Here is a 17,969-nt window from a genome sequence, read left to right as displayed (position 1 = left end):
GGAGCACCTTGAGATCAAACCCGAAGATCCTCCTGAACTGGTGGAAGATCGATAGGTGTGGGTTGCCAACCTGGATGCCATGGACCTGCGACTCCAACAAGGATAAACGGTTGAAAATGATGATGATGACGATTCAATATTCATTTATTTAATATATTCAATAAGAAATTGTTCATTTGATATTTTTTGTATTTAGTACTTTTAGTAGAAGAAAGAAATGGGGCATTTGGTGTGGCAAAAAGCCGATAGTTGATTATTTTTCAATTTTCGATAATTAACTCACAGAGTTCTAGAACAAAAGGAAAGATTGAACTCCATGAAGTACTAAAACCCAAAAAATTGTTTCTGTCAAAATTTCTCAATTGTATTTTGATGAGTTACGAAATTTTAGAACAAGAAGAGAGGATAAACTCCGTACTAACTAAACTAAACTAAATTAAATTTAAATTTTCGGAATTTATGGAATAAGGAAGCGGGGTATGTACCCCGTAAAGTACTAAAAATGTGTATAATATTCCTTGTGTTGAAAATTTTCAATTTAGTTTCAAAAAGTAACAAAGTTTTAGAATAAGAGAAAGAGCGTGAATTCTTAAAAAGCATCGAATGAATATTTCTGTTTTGAAAAGTCTCAATTCTGGATTTAATAATTACTGAGATTTAGAACAAGAAAGATGACAGCCTACGTGAAGTTCTGCATAACTCATATAAAAAACAAGGAATATTCTTGTGTATACAGAAAATTTTCAATTTCGTATAAGAAAGTGATAGTGTGTTACAAGAAAGTAATTTTAGAACAAGATAATTTATAAGGAGCGTTGAGTATTAAAAAACAGTGAAGAAATTTCGAATTAAAAGATTATGAGATTTTAGAACAGGAGGAGGGAAGTAAGTACTTATAAATAATTACGAAGTATTTTTCGACTTGAAAAACGAAAATCTTTGTCCTAAATAAGGTAAAGTACCCTGTAGTCGGCCGGTTTCTCAACTCGGCCAGTGCGACTATTTATTCAATTTACTTAGATTTGTTATAATATGGTCTTACCGATTTAACATTATAAGGTGTATTATATTATATATAACGTAAATCAGTGAAAATTTCATAGAAATGATTCAACTGGCCGAGTTGAGGAACCGGCGGACTAGAGGGTACTTTACCTTATATTTTCATAGAGTCGAGACCGAAATTGTAGTAATTTTAATGAAACTTTAGATGGACTATCACATAAATTGAGCAAAATTAGTACTCTGAAAAAATGTTTTGTTAAACGAACAAATGGATTTTGTTGAAATTTTGTTAAAAGGATGTTATTTAGCAATTTAACAAAACTGTTTCTTGCGTTTTATATTAAAAAATCATCCTTTTGACAAACTTTTAACAAAATCCAGTTGGCCGCCGATTGGACAAAACTTTTCCATATTCTGTATGGAAGAATATCCTTTTAACAAACATTTCTTGTTAATTTGACAAAACATTTTTTCAGAGTAGGCATTGCATGAAAATACTTCGGATTATTGTAGAGATAACATCAGAGTTTCATGGTGATGCTTCAGAGAAAGAGGTTTTTCGTAAAGACAGATCATTTTCAAATTTTCTTCGAAATTCCTTTAACCGTGTAAACAGACGGAATTCCCACGGGAATTCCCATGAGATTTTCCATTCCGGATGGGAATTCCGGATGGAAATTCCCATATTGAACTGTCAAATTTTTACCATCCGCTCTATGCGCCTCTGGTGGACTTCAAGCGCAACACAAAAATGCTCCGAAGATTTGAATTTCAAATTTTGTTTTTTCCGAATATAAATAACGGAATGTGTATTTAGAAGATATTTTACGTACTTTATTTTATTAAAGTGGCTTTATTATACCACAAGGATATTAGTAATATTATCTATTAATACATTTCATGGAAAATCTTTTAAAATTTCTCGAGAAATGATTAGAAACGTTGTTATAGCGTAAATATCTTGTCAAAAACCCCCAATTAAAGTGGATAAATCAACGACAGGCTTTGGATATCTTTGCTGATAGGACCTATTGATTAATTTTCGTTTAATTGTAGTGCTGATAATTTAAAATTTTATCAAGTGTTAGAAGAAAATGTATAAAATATCCCTGGGTGACCAAGCAGTCAATTCATTCGGAACAGAGATGTTTACAAAAATTAGTTAATTGTATAATAATTGAATACAAATTGTTTTAAAAAACAAGAAGACTGTAAAATATTTTAAAATTTTATTTCCAAAAAAAAGAAAACAATAAAAAATATTGAAGTAATATTTTATATCCGAAAAGGCAGTTTATATGGTTTCTGGCTATAATTTTTATCAGTGAACTTCGATAGTTCTTACTATTCTTTGTATTTCCTTATCTACATTATTATATTCTTTACATTTTTTAATAATGGGATTTATTGAAAAAGATAAATTTTGAATCTGCCTTTCCAATCATTTAAACCTCTTCTGAAATGTTATTGATGAATATTTAATTTAATCCAGAAACACTAATCCTTTCAAAATTATTATAGTATTATTATTCGATTTCAAATTTGCTTTTAAAATCAATGTTTTGATCACTACAGGAGATTTTACATGTTTTTTCATGTATTATTTGCTTAAAAACACTCCAAATTAAATTTTCGGAATTCTCCGGAAGCAAAAAGCTATCTCGAGCGAGATAGCTTTTTTCCATTTTAGAAAATTGAATATTTCACCCTCCAACGGAAAATTTCCATTTGAAATTCAAAATATTTCAAGACATTCGGGCAGTTTCGTGCACTTTTGCAGAGGGCGCTTGTATAGCAAATTTACCATTTGCTCGTGGGAATTCCCGTGGAAATTTCGTCTGTTTGCACGGTAAGTGTACTAAAAGATTTAATGTTTATATTTCAAAAAAAAAAAAAATACAAAAAATATGCAAATATTTAACTAGTGTTAATGTAAATACTTACTAATTTGCATCTATTTACTCGTTTATATACATTTTTGTAAAATACAAAATTTCTACAACAAATTAATTTAGAACAGTCGTGTACTAAAAATGTTTATGGCTTACCCCTCAGAAGATATTGCAATATTTTCGATCAGGACAACGTATACAAGCCATTTTGGATTGATTTGAACATATATTTCCATTTTAAATGAAATGAGGGAAAAGGTTTAGGATTAAATACCAATACAATTTTGAGAAAAGACTACTTAACAATGACTAGAAACCGTAAAGTGGTCATCATTTGTCAAGCGCCTGGCAAGTTGGCCTTTTTATATGGAGCTATTTGAAGCCAATTCCCGAATTGATCTCGGACTCAGCTTACAGTGCTCCAAGGAAAAAATTTATTTAAACAAAAAATTTAGTATATTTATCCCTCCATACGGAAAGGTATCTTATAATACAGAAAAACTTCTCACTTTTTAAATATTTAGCATAACGATCACGAGTACAGAAAAATTCCCATATGCATTTGTATGTGAAAGTAAGAAATTGGCTTCAACTTTGAAGGCCACTCGCCGGGGACTAGTCATTTGTCAATAAAATAAAAAAAAAATCACTTCTTTCTAAAAGTGAAGTAATAATAGATAGTGATTCCCAGATTCCCTCTCTGATCAATTTAGATTAAACTCATGGTCAGCCGGGTTTTGCAAATATCTCTTCAAGTACTCACCTTTGTACCAAAACACATTGCCCAGATCATGTGGTCCTTGTGGTATTCGGCAAACAATTCGAATGGTGCTTCCCGACTTTACATAGAGATCAGATGGTCCAAGTACTGTGGCTCTCAGTTCTGTTTCACAAGTGCCATTCATGGAAAGAAAAGCATAAAATGGAGAAATAATAAAAAATCCAAATTATAGCAATTTTGAGAGCTTTCAGATACGAGCAAATTAGAATTAAAGGAATGTAATAGGGAAAATTTCATTACGTCCCTCCCACTTGGCGAGACTTGTCAAGCTTTTTACTAGATAGCAAATCACTAATGGGACAAGCTTTTACTCCTGCATTTTCACACTCCCAATTTCATTAAATAACGAACGATGAAGAAAAAAATCTAATTTCTGCCCCTCAAAGCATATAAAAAATGAGACATAAAATCTCTGAGCATCCAAAGTCTTTTTTTTTCTGCGAGAGAAATACCATGGGGAAGGGTAATGAATTTTGCGGTTGACGTATTATCCAGTGGCTAAATAGTTGTGTTAATTTGCACAATTATTTCAGGTGTACGAAATTGCAGAACTTTATGCATTTATGTTCAAAGAGGGTCAATATACAAACCACATTGTGGTTAATGTTTAACATAATTGTTCCATTTGCAATATGGCGTCAGGAAAGTACTAATGCCATTTGCAATTATTTATATTTTATTGATAGTTAAAAATAGAATATTCAAAATGAAATAAATAAAATGGGTAATAGTTCATACTGAACACTGAGAAAACGAGAGGATGCGATTAACTTTTTTTTCCTCATAATTTTAACACTTTTTAGGTGTAAAAATATATCAACATTTTTTAATATTAATTTTACACCTTTTTTAAGGGTAAAATTATCATGAAAAGTGTAACTTTTAGCCCCAATTATACCTAAAAAGGGTAATATTTATACCGGTTTTGGATCAATACTGCAGGGTAAAATTAACATTTCCGGAATGTTATTTTAACTTTTTCGGATTTATCTCAGTGAATGTACGAGTCTTTCTAGACACAAGTCTCGGAATGATAAACTAATGAAGATTTTAGTATAATAATGTGCTTTATGCTTTCTTCTGGATCTTGCACCTGTACATGATATTCCTATTATCATTCCCATGATAATTCTCATTATTTCAAAATACTCTCATAATTATCATCATTATTCATCACCAAAGAAATACTTTAATAAATAAATCACATGAGTTGTTTAATTTAATCATTTAAAAAACGAATGAATTAATCATTAAAATGAAGTGCTTCTACATTCCATAAAAAGGATATTATTCTAAATTCAAAATCATCTACAGGGAAAGGTTTTTTTAGTGCATTTTGCGGAACTTCATGAGAAATGGTGTGAGCTTTTCTGCAAATGCATGGCATAAAATAAAGTGTCTATTTGTGGTGTATTCATTTGGAAAATACAATAAAGTTTCACAGGTGCTTTGGAGGATTGTGAATGCATTACAAAGTGACGGTTAAAATACATTTGAAATTATTGAAGGAGCTTAAGTGATTCAATGGATATTTTAATTTAAATGTTTTTTTTCTCATTCAAAATATTCTATCCCTCTTACAAAAATTGTTTTGTAAAAATACCCAAAAAGTATTTTTTTTAACGATAATATATTTATTTCAAATTAAATATGAGCTTACATTTGAGAGCTTTCATGCTGTATAATCAAATTCATTGCCATAAATAAATGCCAAACTTTTGAGTGAAATAAAAATTGTTTCTATTCATTTAGTGGCATTGAAGAGAAATCAAACACAGGCCTTTTAACATATCGCATCCATACAGATAAATTATTGCGATTATTGCAAATATGCGATTTTTTTATCAATTGAATGAAATATAAAAGTTTTCACCCATTTGTCTACCTCTTGTTTATTTGCTGTGAATTTAAAAAAAAGTCTGTTTGTTAAATAATAGTGAAAAAAATCATATTGAAAAAATAGAGCCAAAAAAACAGACTTTCATTTTGTTGAACTCTATTTCAATTATTTTTACACACCCCTTTTTATATTGTTTTTGACCATAGAACAATTTTTTTTACAAATTTTAACATTTGCGCCATACAATAAAATACACATTAAACTGAAATAATACGATGTTTTCTATAACAAATATGTGTTTTCAAAAGCTATTTTATGACTATTTCATTTTCAAATATCACTAAAGGGTAGTATTATTATTTTATGGTTCATTTGCTATTTTTCCCGTGGAAAAAGCTCACATATCAATAAAATAGGAATCATTGTAGTTGTTGTATTTCATTAGAAGAGTTTAGATATGTAAAAATAAATATTGTATATAATTAGTTAATATCCTCCTGGTATCACACTCATTCATTAAAATTTTATTGCATTTTATATACATTGTCTCTAATATGCAATTAAGCATTTGAATTGTGCGTAGGGGAAAGCGCGCTACTTTTGGACGACTCAAGCTTCGGACAATTCAATTTTTTCTCTATGTTCCTTATGGATTTCACACATAGCTCTTTTCTGATAATATGAGGCATTAGACTAGTTATTGAAATATAATATTATAATGGTCCAAATTAATTTATAACACATTGAAAAAAAAAATGATTTGTGCGAAGCCTGAATCGTCCGAAGGTAGCGCGCTTTCCCCTAATATTTATTGTTTGACAAATATACTGATAATGAAGTGGACCCATTTGTGCAGTGATAAGTCAATTTAATCAGTTTTTGTGGGCCAAGTTTACCCAATTAACAAAAATAGATCAAATTTTAAGTATTAGGGGATTTAAAGGACATAAATCGTACACAGTAAAACATTTTCAGCTGCTTTACCATGATTTTCATTGTAAATTTTACATAAATATGTAATCGTGTACACTTTTGTATGATTTGTACACATTTTATCTGAAAATTGTGTAATTTGTACACATTTTGTCTCAAAAATGTGCAATTTTACACGAAATATGTAAGAAAATGTACACAACTGTGTAATCATTCACAGTTGATTACACATTTTACCATTACATAAAATTCAAATTACACATTTTCAGATTACGTGTTTTGCTGAAATACATATTTGAGTAAATTTACAAGAATAATCATGGTAAAAAAAACAAACTAACGATAATCCTGCTAATCTTTTTTACTGTATACTTTGGAATGCTCATTTGTCGATAAATGTGAATCTCATTCAAATTTTAATCGGAAAATGTGATAATCTTGTAAGAATATAATCTATTTAAGGGGGAGCCTAAATTATAAGTCCAAAAGAATTGCTTTATTATTATTACTTAAATTGATAGATAAATTGATTTAAGAATATACAAAATGGGTAGTAAAGCATCCCAGGCTTTACGAAGTGCTTGAACTCGTGACTTAAATGCTATTTCTCAAAAGTATTCGCATAATTTACCGTTTACCGAATCATAACCGATTTGAAGCGATTTATAAATCGCTAAATATTATTATTTTAATTGGAATCGGTTTAGGCTTATCACGAATTCCAAGACCTTTCCAACGAGCCCAAACCTGATACCATTCGGTTGATAAATACTCTTTATAGAGCCTTTTAACCTTTGAAAACGAAAAACGTTTATTAGGAATAATTCAACGGGATTTTCGTGGCCGAATATTCGTCTAGGCAATCTCTAAAACTTGTCCAAAAACGAAAAACATCGTACGACGCGTGAACAATTTGGTGGGGTACGGGAGGAGCGGGGAGAGGGTGAATTTGAATCCTCTCGTTCATCACTGAGAAAAACTGGGGTGCGATTAACTTTTTTTCCTCATAACTTTAACACTTCTTAGGTGTAAAAATATATCAACATTTTTTATGTTAATTTTACACCATTTTAAGGGTAAAATTAACATGAAAAAGTGTAACTTTAACCCTTAGTACACGTAAAAAGCATAACATTTACACCGATTTCGGATCAATACTGCAAGATAAAATAAACATTTCCGGAATGTTATTTTAACTTTTTCGGATTTCTCTCAGTGCAGTAATAACCTGCCAGATATGAGAGCTGTCTCCGGTTGAGGTTTTTCCTTTACCGATTCGAAGGTAAATCAGAGAGAACTTACATAAAAACCCGTTGGAACTTCGAACGTTTCAACCAACGAGTTACACAAAAGTGAGCAAGTTTATGAAAAGGATATTTATCTTAATAAAATTGCAATTTAAACGTTGTACCATCCTGAAATTCCACAAAACTACACAAAAATTCACATTTTTTCCAGCAAACGTTTATACAATGTTGACATTATTGACGATTGAAGTGTCACGAATATCAAAATTGGAAATGGTAGAACAATCAGCGATAAAGCGACGGGTATATGAACTTGTATTTTAGGATTTTCGAATAGGTTTGTTGGCTTGGCTTTGGTTCGAAAGCTTTTATGAAAGGTGGCTTAAGTACAAAAACATTTGAATTTCTGCTATTTTCAAAAATTTTATTCAAAATTTATATAAAAATCTTAATTTTAATAGTTTTTATTTAAATTGTTTTTTGGTTTTTATTTAGAAAAAGTTTAGGATAAAATTTGAAAAGGCGAATACTTAAAAAACAGTTTAACCTCACACGTAGTTAATGCGCTTAAGTCGCGTATTATAGTCCGACTTTCAGTGTGTCCGACTTTTAGTAAATTAGCTTACATGACCTATGTAGCTTTCTGGTAAATTGTCAGGTAATTTCATTAGAGATAAATCGGCATCGATTTGTCGATTCCCTGCTTAAATGAAAGGGTTATGAACTTCCAGATTATTTAGTGCCCTGTCGCAAATATTCCCATCCTCCCCTAAGACTTGATGGAAGTTACCCTACAGCAACCACACGAGAAAGCTTCAGTTTGAGCAAAATCTAAGCACGATTAAAGGGCGATACAACTCAGATCTCGCACAATAATCTGTATAGAAGCAGACAGCTTTTCCGATGTGGCAATTCCTTAGGACTCTGATTCAATTCCCGACTGTTGGATTTTTTTTCCTTCTCATGAATTGTTCAAAGTGAGTTTCCTTGCGTGTGACTTGCAACAGGGTGAACGTATTGAGATGTAATAAAATTTTTATAGCGACACTTTTCTGCCTGATGGAATGAATATATTCTTCCCCGTGTAGCCCAGAAGCAAGAAAAATGGTAATTTTATTTATTAAAGAAATGTCTTCTCCCGAAAATCCATATCTTTTTGCCATGGAGAGGGAACATCGTCTGAATATTTGTATGATTCTGGGGCATTTTATGTCTTATGCTCGTGTTTTCCACACCAACCATTATTAGATTAGAGGGTAAGAGACTCCGCACTAAGACATCTTGTGCTATGTTTGTCCTAAAAAAAAGTCTCTTGTAAAAATCTCACATGATGCTCTTTCTCTATATTTTGGACTGTCGCTTCTGTTTGTCGTCAAATAACTTACATGAAAATCACGACTGAAGAGGAATAAACAAACAAATCTAAATTGATTGCATGAAATACAGCAAAAAAAACGTTCTTTTTTGCACTACCCTTAATGGATTCAGTTGGAGTCAAATGAACAACATGGGAAAAGGGCAATACAAACAACAGCATAAAGCATTTTGATATTAATACACATTGGGTTAATTCAGTTGCCTAATAAATTTCCCTTTTAAGCCAGTAGCAGCGATTGTTCGTGACAAATTCCCATGCAATTTATTTAATCTCGAATTTTCCGCAATTCTCGCCGAAACTGAAGGGGTGGATTGTTGATGGCTCAAAAACGATTCATTCTTACATAAATCAATTTTATAACTGTTCCAGATTCAACAACTAGAAAAAAATTACTTCTTCTTCAGATTTCAAAGGTTTTAAAATTGTATGGTCATTTAATTTATTTTGTGCAGAAAAGAAATTGTTTGGTTCAAAATATAATTCGGAATTAATTGATTGTAAAAAAGAACCCAATCGGCAAGTCTACAAGAAATGGTCAAAAATTACTCCTAAAAGAGATGTCATAGCGGCCTAGTTTTGTGGAATGGTCGAACTCACGAGGTCTCCATGAAGTATTTCCAAAAATAAATAAATAAAATAAAATAAAAAAGATAAAAAAATCGATTGAGAAATAGGCCCTCCAGTAGGGGAATTCTTTTGCTCTCTGGCAATGCCATATCGATGGCTCAGAATATAAAACGAATAAGTCGCGAATGGCCAACTCTGCAAGAAAGCGATTTCAAGCTGAGATTTTACATGCTGAGTATTTTTAAGATTTAATATTTAAGATTTTTGAGATTTGAAACCCCTCTGTAACTTTGGGAATAATTAACTTTGCGGTGTAATATTAACAGGGAAGGTAGAGGGTGTGAAGGGATTACTCGAAAAGTAAAACAAAAAAAAACAAATTTTGCAGAAAATTGACTTTGGCATTCTGTGGGGATATTTCCGGTAATCGCTAGTGGAAATTTATTTCGCCTCAAGATGAAAAACAAATTTTCTGTCTTGCCCAGAGCTTTCGGTCCGGATGTGGACCTTCTTCAGTGGCTACAAAAAGTTTTTCATTTATTTTCAACAATATTTTTATACAAGGTCGTTTCTTTTTCATTTGAACAATTTTTAAATTTCAACTCATTCGACTAGACTATGTTTTTTGATTTCCTGAAGTTCGTTATTTTTGGAAATGAAATAAATGAAAAACTTTTTATAGCCACGGAAGAAGGTCCACATCCGGACCGAAAGCTCTGGGCAAGACAGAAAATTTGTTTTTCTTCTTGAGGTGAAATAAATTTCCACTGGCGATTACCGGAAGTATCCCCACAGAATATCCATCACGCCAGCTCATTATCCAACAATTGACTTTGGCGTTCGAATCTCAGGAGAACTGTTTCGAAAAAGTGATTCAATAAATGTGATATAGCCATTGACATTGTCAGAAGTAACATATTTTAGATTTCCGGTAATTCAAATGACAATGAATTCTAATTAACACTAAACCTACCGACCGTTTTTGGTCCTTTTTCGGTCAAATGACAAACCGCGGTAGTGTAGGATACTCAACAAATTTGTCTTGAAAAAGAGCAAAAAATTAAAATTTAAACACTGAAAGATATATTACATGCATATTTTATGAAATTCATAAAGTTTGATAGTGACATTATACCGTTTAAATGTGTGTTAATTTTAAACTGGTCAATTTGACCGGTCCTGGTAGGTTTAGTGTTAAACAAATTAGCCAAGCTGGACTGTATTTACATAATATAATTAAATAAAAAGATGTTTCAGAAGAATTTCGGTTCGACAGAATGTAGCAGGAAATAGACGGAGACACTGAACCTTTCTTGATTTTCACAATTTTATTCTCTACGACGTTTCGAGGATGGATGTCCTCTTCATCAGGTATCGAATATGGCAGGGAAAATCACGAATGGTGAACATCACGGATCAATTCGTGATCAAAGTTCAAGTGCAGTGTAACAACTCCCACCTGTACGTGATTTTCCCTGCCATATTCGATACCTGATGAAGAGGACATCCATCCTCGAAACGTCGTAGAGAATAAAATTGTGAAAATCAAGAAAGGTTCAGTGTCTCCGTCTATTTCCTGCTAAATAAAAAGATTTCTTAAAAAAAAATAATGAATTGCATTTTCGAACTCATGAGATATAAGAAAACAAAGATCGATTGGCATTGTCAGGTTTCAAACTGACGTGTGACAATACCATAAAAATACAGAATTCCTCTACAGAGTAGTTTAATTTAAACCTTCGAATTTTCGATGTCGAAAACAATTTTTCGGTCACAGGTGTCGATAAACTAGACTAGATGTTCGCATGGATTACCTCAAGACATGTCCGACAATATAAGAAATCCCTGAATCCGATGTTAAAACCTCTCTAGAAATGTTTTCTTTAAAAAGGGATCACCGAAAATTGTAAGTAAATATCTTTTGCTGTAGAAGCTCCAGATTCGTAACAAGTTGGAAAAATCCGATTATATGTACTAATCTCTCTTTGAGTTTGAGCACTAAAAAAATATTGTTAAAGAAATAAAAATTTTCAGACCATAACGAAGCAGTTTAGTTGAATAAAATAAAAACAGAAAATAGAGACAATTTCAATTATTTTAAAAATATTTCTTTTGTTAATTGGATAAAATAAACTGTAATATTATGTTGGAAAATTCGAAAGAACTATACTGAAGGGTGATTTTTCGTTTTAAGACATCATAGAAATTGACATTCACGACCCGATCTACACACAAAAAAATATTTCGTAAAATTGTTCGTAAATATTTGTGAATTCTGACTGGGTATTTACGAAAATCATTGACTGAACACTGAGAGAAATCCGAAAAAGTTAAAATAACATTACGGAAATGTTAATTTTACCCTGCATTATTGATCCGAAATCGGTGTAAATATTACCCTTTTTAGGTGTATTGGGGGTTAAAGTTAACCTTTTTCATGTTAATTTTACCCTTAAAAAGGTGTAAAATTAACATTAAAAAATTTAGATATATTTGTACACCTAAAAAGTGTTAAAGTTATGAGGAAAAAAAGTTAATCGCACCTTCTTTTTTTCTCAGTGAATCAATGTAAAAAAGTTTACCCAGTTTAACTCTATTTTATTTTTCGAACTGAACTAACTTTGGGGGTAATAACATGATTCTTCATAAGTTCATGGTGCTTTATGTTGTTTTTAGTAGTAAATCTCTAAATAATTCAATTTTTTCTGATGATCTAACGATAATTGACGAATGTTTTATAGTTTTTCGCATGAACATCTTGATTATTTCACATTTTATGTTCAAAATTACCCTCAAAGCGAATGATACTCAACTAAATATTTAATAATTTGTAGCTATTTCTGCATTATATCCTGGCATTTAAGTTCGCATTACAGACTCTGAGTCATTTCATCTTTCCAGTTCACTCAATGATGCCTCATATAAAATTCATTAAATGTTCTATCGAAGTTATTTTTTTACCCTGAAAAAAATTCTGACAGTTGCAAAAATCCAACATAAATAGACAGCAAATAAAATGTTTCATCCCTTTTCATTTCCACAAATGTATGCCTTTTTCATGCCATTGCTTTCACTGATAGTGCAATATTCCTGAAAAACACATTTTCAATTGCAAGATGTAATATGTGGCTCACAAAAAAAATTGTTTATTTTTTTTTGGCCAGCAAAAAAAATGATCCATATGTTGAGTTGCGTTGGGAAATTCAGTTCTTCATCATGTTATTTTTTTTTGTGAATTGGAAAAATATGGTGTGGGAAATAAATATACATTTCTGGCTTATAATTTTAAACAATGACTGTTACAAATAATCGCAATATGTGCGAGATAAAATGCATCAGAATTTATGAGCCGCTGAATTTTGTATCAAAGCGTCATCCCAGTTGATTTTTCCAACACCATTTATTGTTGTTGCACATTTTAATTTTTTCATCTCTGTTGTTCCACTTTTTTATCGTAATTTCCATTAGGTTAGTATTCTAAATTCAACTATGATTGTTATTTGAAAATAAAAATAAATAAGAGTATATTTTTGCATGGGATTTAAATTAAATGATTTCACTGGAGTTTCTTTATGCTGTATAATAAATAATTAGATTATTGCTATAATCTCGTGTAGAATAGTTTAGAGCTTAATGGGTTTCATGCTTGAGAATGAGATTACATCATTAGGAGAACTCTAAACAACCCCACGTTCTCTTATATCTTATTTATTCTAACAGATTGAATTTCTTGATTAATTCTTTTTTTATTTTTGCTTTGGTAATAACACTTTTTAATCTTGCTATACTGAAGTTTAAATATCATCAAAGTTTTATGGAAGATTCTACTTTAAAGAATTTGTGAATAAAGTATATAAAATAAATCTCTCTCAATAAAAAGACTTTAAGAATTATATGTATCTCAAATTGATTGTATTTATATTGTATCTCAAGTTCAAAGATTTAGAGAAAAATAAAATAAATATCTACTTCAAATATAATTTTTAACTAAATAGTATTAGTACTATTACAAATTAGTACTAGTACTTAAACACATTCCAATCACAGAATTTTTTACTAAAAGATGTATCGGATGATCTTCTTATCATAGGGTAACAATTCGAAGTTACTTCCACAAATTAGTTTAGTACTTGTTCTAAAAGAAATTGTTAATTTCTATGACGAATTGGTTCATTGCATCCACGTTTTAAAATATCTCTACTACATACCTAAATCGCTAATACAAATTGATTTAGCACATATATGTACTAAAATTGTAGAGCATTATTAAAATCATTCAACTAATTAGCTTCAAAATTTCATGTGTAATTTACTCAATAAATTCCTATCAACCATTACTTTAAAGATAACTGATTCCAATTTTTTTTCTAAAATGTGATACATAACCACTTCTATTACTCAGTTTTTTTTTTAAATATCATAGAAGTTGAGGACCAATATTAAATTACTTTTACAAATTAGTTTAGTACATTATTCAAAATTTAAAAAGAGCTGCAAATTTCTATAACGAATTCCTTCAATACATCCATTTTATAAATTATTGCAACATTTCCAAATTTCTAATACAAATTGATTTAGCACACACGTGTACTAAATTTAAGGATGATTATTAAATTAATTCAACTAATTAGTATAAAAATTGTATGTGGAATTTAAATAATAATAATAAAATCCCTATCAGAAATTGGTTTAACGATAACTTTCCCAAGTATTTTTTAAGATTCAGGTAATAGAAGCGGTATTCTTAGGCAGGGCATGCTTCAAAACAGGTTCGCAACAGTATTGTAGCTTTGAAATATTATTAAAAAAAGATGTGGCACAAAATGGTACCACAACCCTATTGGAGAGTTTTCATCCGATATTGATTTGATACATAATAAATACTTTCGCAACACTTGAAGAATGTTATTGTTTAATTATATTCAGCCAATGCATGTGGTTGGTGAATTTAAATACCAATTGTGAAATCATATTATTAAAAGCTTTGTTTCTAATAATTCCTAATAATTCCTACTCTATAATGTATGGTTCGGAGAATTTGGACTATTTGAGAGAACAGCGTTTGGGAAAGTGAGAATTTGTAATTAAAGCGAAGAGCGTTTAGAGATTAAAATGATTAAGTTCAATTGGCTTTAGTACATGCATGTTCTAAAGTTCAGAAGCAATTGACAATATCAATTATGTATTGATATTATAAAATAATGTATTTATTTTGAACCAAAACTGCTCTCTTGTATTATGAATTGTAGTACATGCATAATGATACATATGTATTTAGCACTAGTTCCAGTAGAAATAATAGTTCCGTTTGTGATAGCTGTATTATTCAGCACCAAATTGTAGTAAATGAAATAAGTAATAATATTCTCTATTACACTTTCCTATTGTACTCTGTATTTGTGGCTTTTCCAGGAAGATTTGTAGTATTGTTTTTAATATAAATTTTGTTCGAAAATTCTGCAGGAGTTTTGCATTCCTTTAACCGGGAATAATGTGGTAAAATATTTCACTTAGTAGAAGACAAATGTGATAAACCATTGCGGAATTCTGGGGAAATTTATGGTTGAATCTTCATTTAACATTTAAGCTATTTTCCAGGTATTTTGTTTTACCAATGGCTCAATTCTCCGTGAAAATCTGTTATAAATTTTTTTTTCTTGGCAAATAACTTGATCAGACGTCGTAAAAGAAATGTGAGGTATTAATTGTGTATCCTGAAATTGACTGAAAGATAACCTCGTGGGATGGTATAAAAAAAATTGTGCAGTAAAAGTGAGTAAGGATAATTGTGGCAATTAAGTCATAAATATCGTTATGGCTCATGAAAATGTCTTCAGGAGTAACATGAAAAGCAACTTAGACTTTCATTTTATATCTCTGGCAACAGTGTAGGAAATGCACTTCATCTTTTTGCTGGAAAATTGTGCTTTTGCCAGGCGAACAAACATGAATTATCGCAAGGGAATAAATCTGTTTACAATGATATCCTGTCTGCGAGGTTTTTTTTCCTAGCATAAACCCCTTCAGTTGCACACATCGCGTTCAATGTCCTGGGTGATTATTTTGGGGACAGTGTATAGTTCAGAAGAGTGGATGGTGTCAAACAAAATAACATAAAATAGAGCCACTTCAATAGAATCCATTTGTTTGCATCCTCATCGTAGAGTTTTATATGGCTCATGATGGTGTGACTATAAATTTTTGAATGGAGTGTCATAGTCAAGGGAATTGAATTACGATGGGTGCACTCTTGTCGTTGGCCACAGGAGTGGAAGAGGCCCATGTATGGCTAATTCACAGCTGATGCCACAGTATCTGCGTCAATGTCTGTCATAATAGGATTAGTCCACAGCTTCCCAACTGAAGCTCTTGGGAGCTTAGCAAAACAGGATATTGAATAGTCAGAACTATTCATAAAAAAGCAGCAATATGTTATAAATTACGCCAAAATTACGTAAAATGTAATTTAATGAAAAATCTAAGTAAAAAAGACTTCAGTAGAGTTCTTAAGACTTTTTCTAGAGTAGAGTTAATGGTAGGGTAAACAGGTTTCTTCTTGGTTGCCGACCATGGAAACTGATCGGCGCGATTATGGAGACAGATCGGCGCAATCTGCCGATCTGTCACTCACAGTTCACTCGCTGGCCAAACTTTAATCACCCAATTTCTCTCGGCCACTAAGGAGCTCGCGGGTGCGAATGAGAGTTTCAAAAATTTGCCTTCTGGTCTGCAGCAGTGTAGTCGCTAAACTTCAAAATTCTTAGAGATAAACAGGTATTTTATCGTTTTATCAGTAATAAATTATAACTGATTACTTTAAATTTGAAATGGTCAATAAATTACCTAATTTTTTATCTGTTATTTAACCCTTTAACGACGAGACACTTTTTACGGACTGAAAATCAACAGTAAAAATTAAACTAAGAACATAATCCATGATAAGTGACACATCTAACCTTGGAAAGTCCAACAGAGTCTGATTCGGTGTATTTTTTGCTTCTATGAACGATAGGGACAAAAATAGCCCAAAAATTTAAGTAATTTTTCTGGCAATACCAATGAATAATATTTTTCGCTTTAATGAAAAATATTACGTATGAGTATTGTAGTTTTTATTGTCAAAAGGGTTTTGCTTAAAAAAAATTAAAAGTATAAAAAATAAATAAAATCAATTATGAATTTGAGAATTTAAAAATTCGCCATTTTCGAGCTTAAATATTTACTACATAGCAAATAGCTAGAGACTTGCAAAAAATATTCTAGATTCCTTCAACCTTCTACTTTGCAAATTCGTACAGACATAAGAAAAAAAATAACTTTGGGTAGTCAGGAAAAATTATTTTCTTTATGGGACACCGGTGTTCCAATCGTTCTTAAATGGTTAAGGCGCCTACACATTGGGAGCAATTTTCGTCAAAAATTGCGTTTTTGACAGAAATTTGACGTTTCCTCCTACAACGCTGCCGGGAATTTCCTTCAAAAAAGCAATTTTGACAAAAATTGCTCCCAATGTGTAGAGGCCATTAAACAAAATTGAGTAGAAACTCTTGTCTTCTCTGAAGAAGAGTTCTTAATTAAAAGACTTTTTGTCGTTTTCTCAAATGTTAGTAATCTAAACTTAGACTTAGCAATTCCTAAAAAAACTAAAACAAAAAACGAAATTATTTGAGTAAAATTTGTAAATTGAATAATATTTTGGTAAATTGTTGAGTAAAATTAATAATTGATTGTAAAGATGACATAGTTACGAAGTCTTAAATCCTACGGACAGCATATGACTAAAATGTTACTAATTTAACAGCAATAGACGTAAATTTATTGTCGAACAGCCGACGTCACGGCGACCGTGGGAGCAAGGAAGGGATCTCCATACGTATTTAGAAGCTAAAACGAATTAAGAACAGTTTTGCTTTCCAAATAAGGAACCAACTCCCGCTCTTCGTTGGTGTTCGAATACCGGATAATGTTAGAAGCGATCTCAGTTACCTTTGAGATCGGTCTACGAATTGAGTGCCCGGGCAATGCGGTATTGTGTGTAACGAAGTGGTCGATCACCTTGCGATGGTACTCTGAAAAAATATCTTGTTAAATGGACAAATAGATTTGGTTCAAATGTTGTTAAAAGGATGTTGTTTACCAGTTTGGCAAAAGTTTTTCTTACATTTTGTATGGAAAAACATCCTTTTGACAAACTTTTAACAAAATTCAGTTGCCTGCCGATGTGACAAAACTTTTCCATATTTTGTATAGAAGAGCATCCTTTTGACAAACTTTTCTAGTTTATTTGACAAGATATTTTTTTCTGAGTAAGAGCGAAGACCGAATT

At 31.2% G+C, this 17,969-nt stretch overlaps 1 protein-coding gene across 5 annotated transcripts in view; it reads right to left on the bottom strand.

The window, feature by feature from the left end:
- LOC129800777 (zwei Ig domain protein zig-8) overlaps positions 1 to 17,969 on the bottom strand; it is a 167,370-nt gene that overhangs the window by 26,465 nt on the left and 122,936 nt on the right. For all 5 annotated transcript variants that reach the window (XM_055845409.1, XM_055845410.1, XM_055845411.1 and 2 more), the window contains exon 6: positions 3,661 to 3,780. In XM_055845409.1, the coding sequence (XP_055701384.1) occupies positions 3,661 to 3,780 (120 nt within the window). The remainder of the gene's footprint in view (positions 1 to 3,660; positions 3,781 to 17,969) is intronic.

The sequence above is a fragment of the Phlebotomus papatasi genome, chromosome 2, assembly GCF_024763615.1.
Source record: "Phlebotomus papatasi isolate M1 chromosome 2, Ppap_2.1, whole genome shotgun sequence".
Taxonomy (NCBI): domain Eukaryota; kingdom Metazoa; phylum Arthropoda; class Insecta; order Diptera; family Psychodidae; genus Phlebotomus; species Phlebotomus papatasi.
The sequence above is the reverse complement of the archived record's forward strand: the minus strand, read 5'-3'. Positions and strand labels throughout refer to the sequence as shown.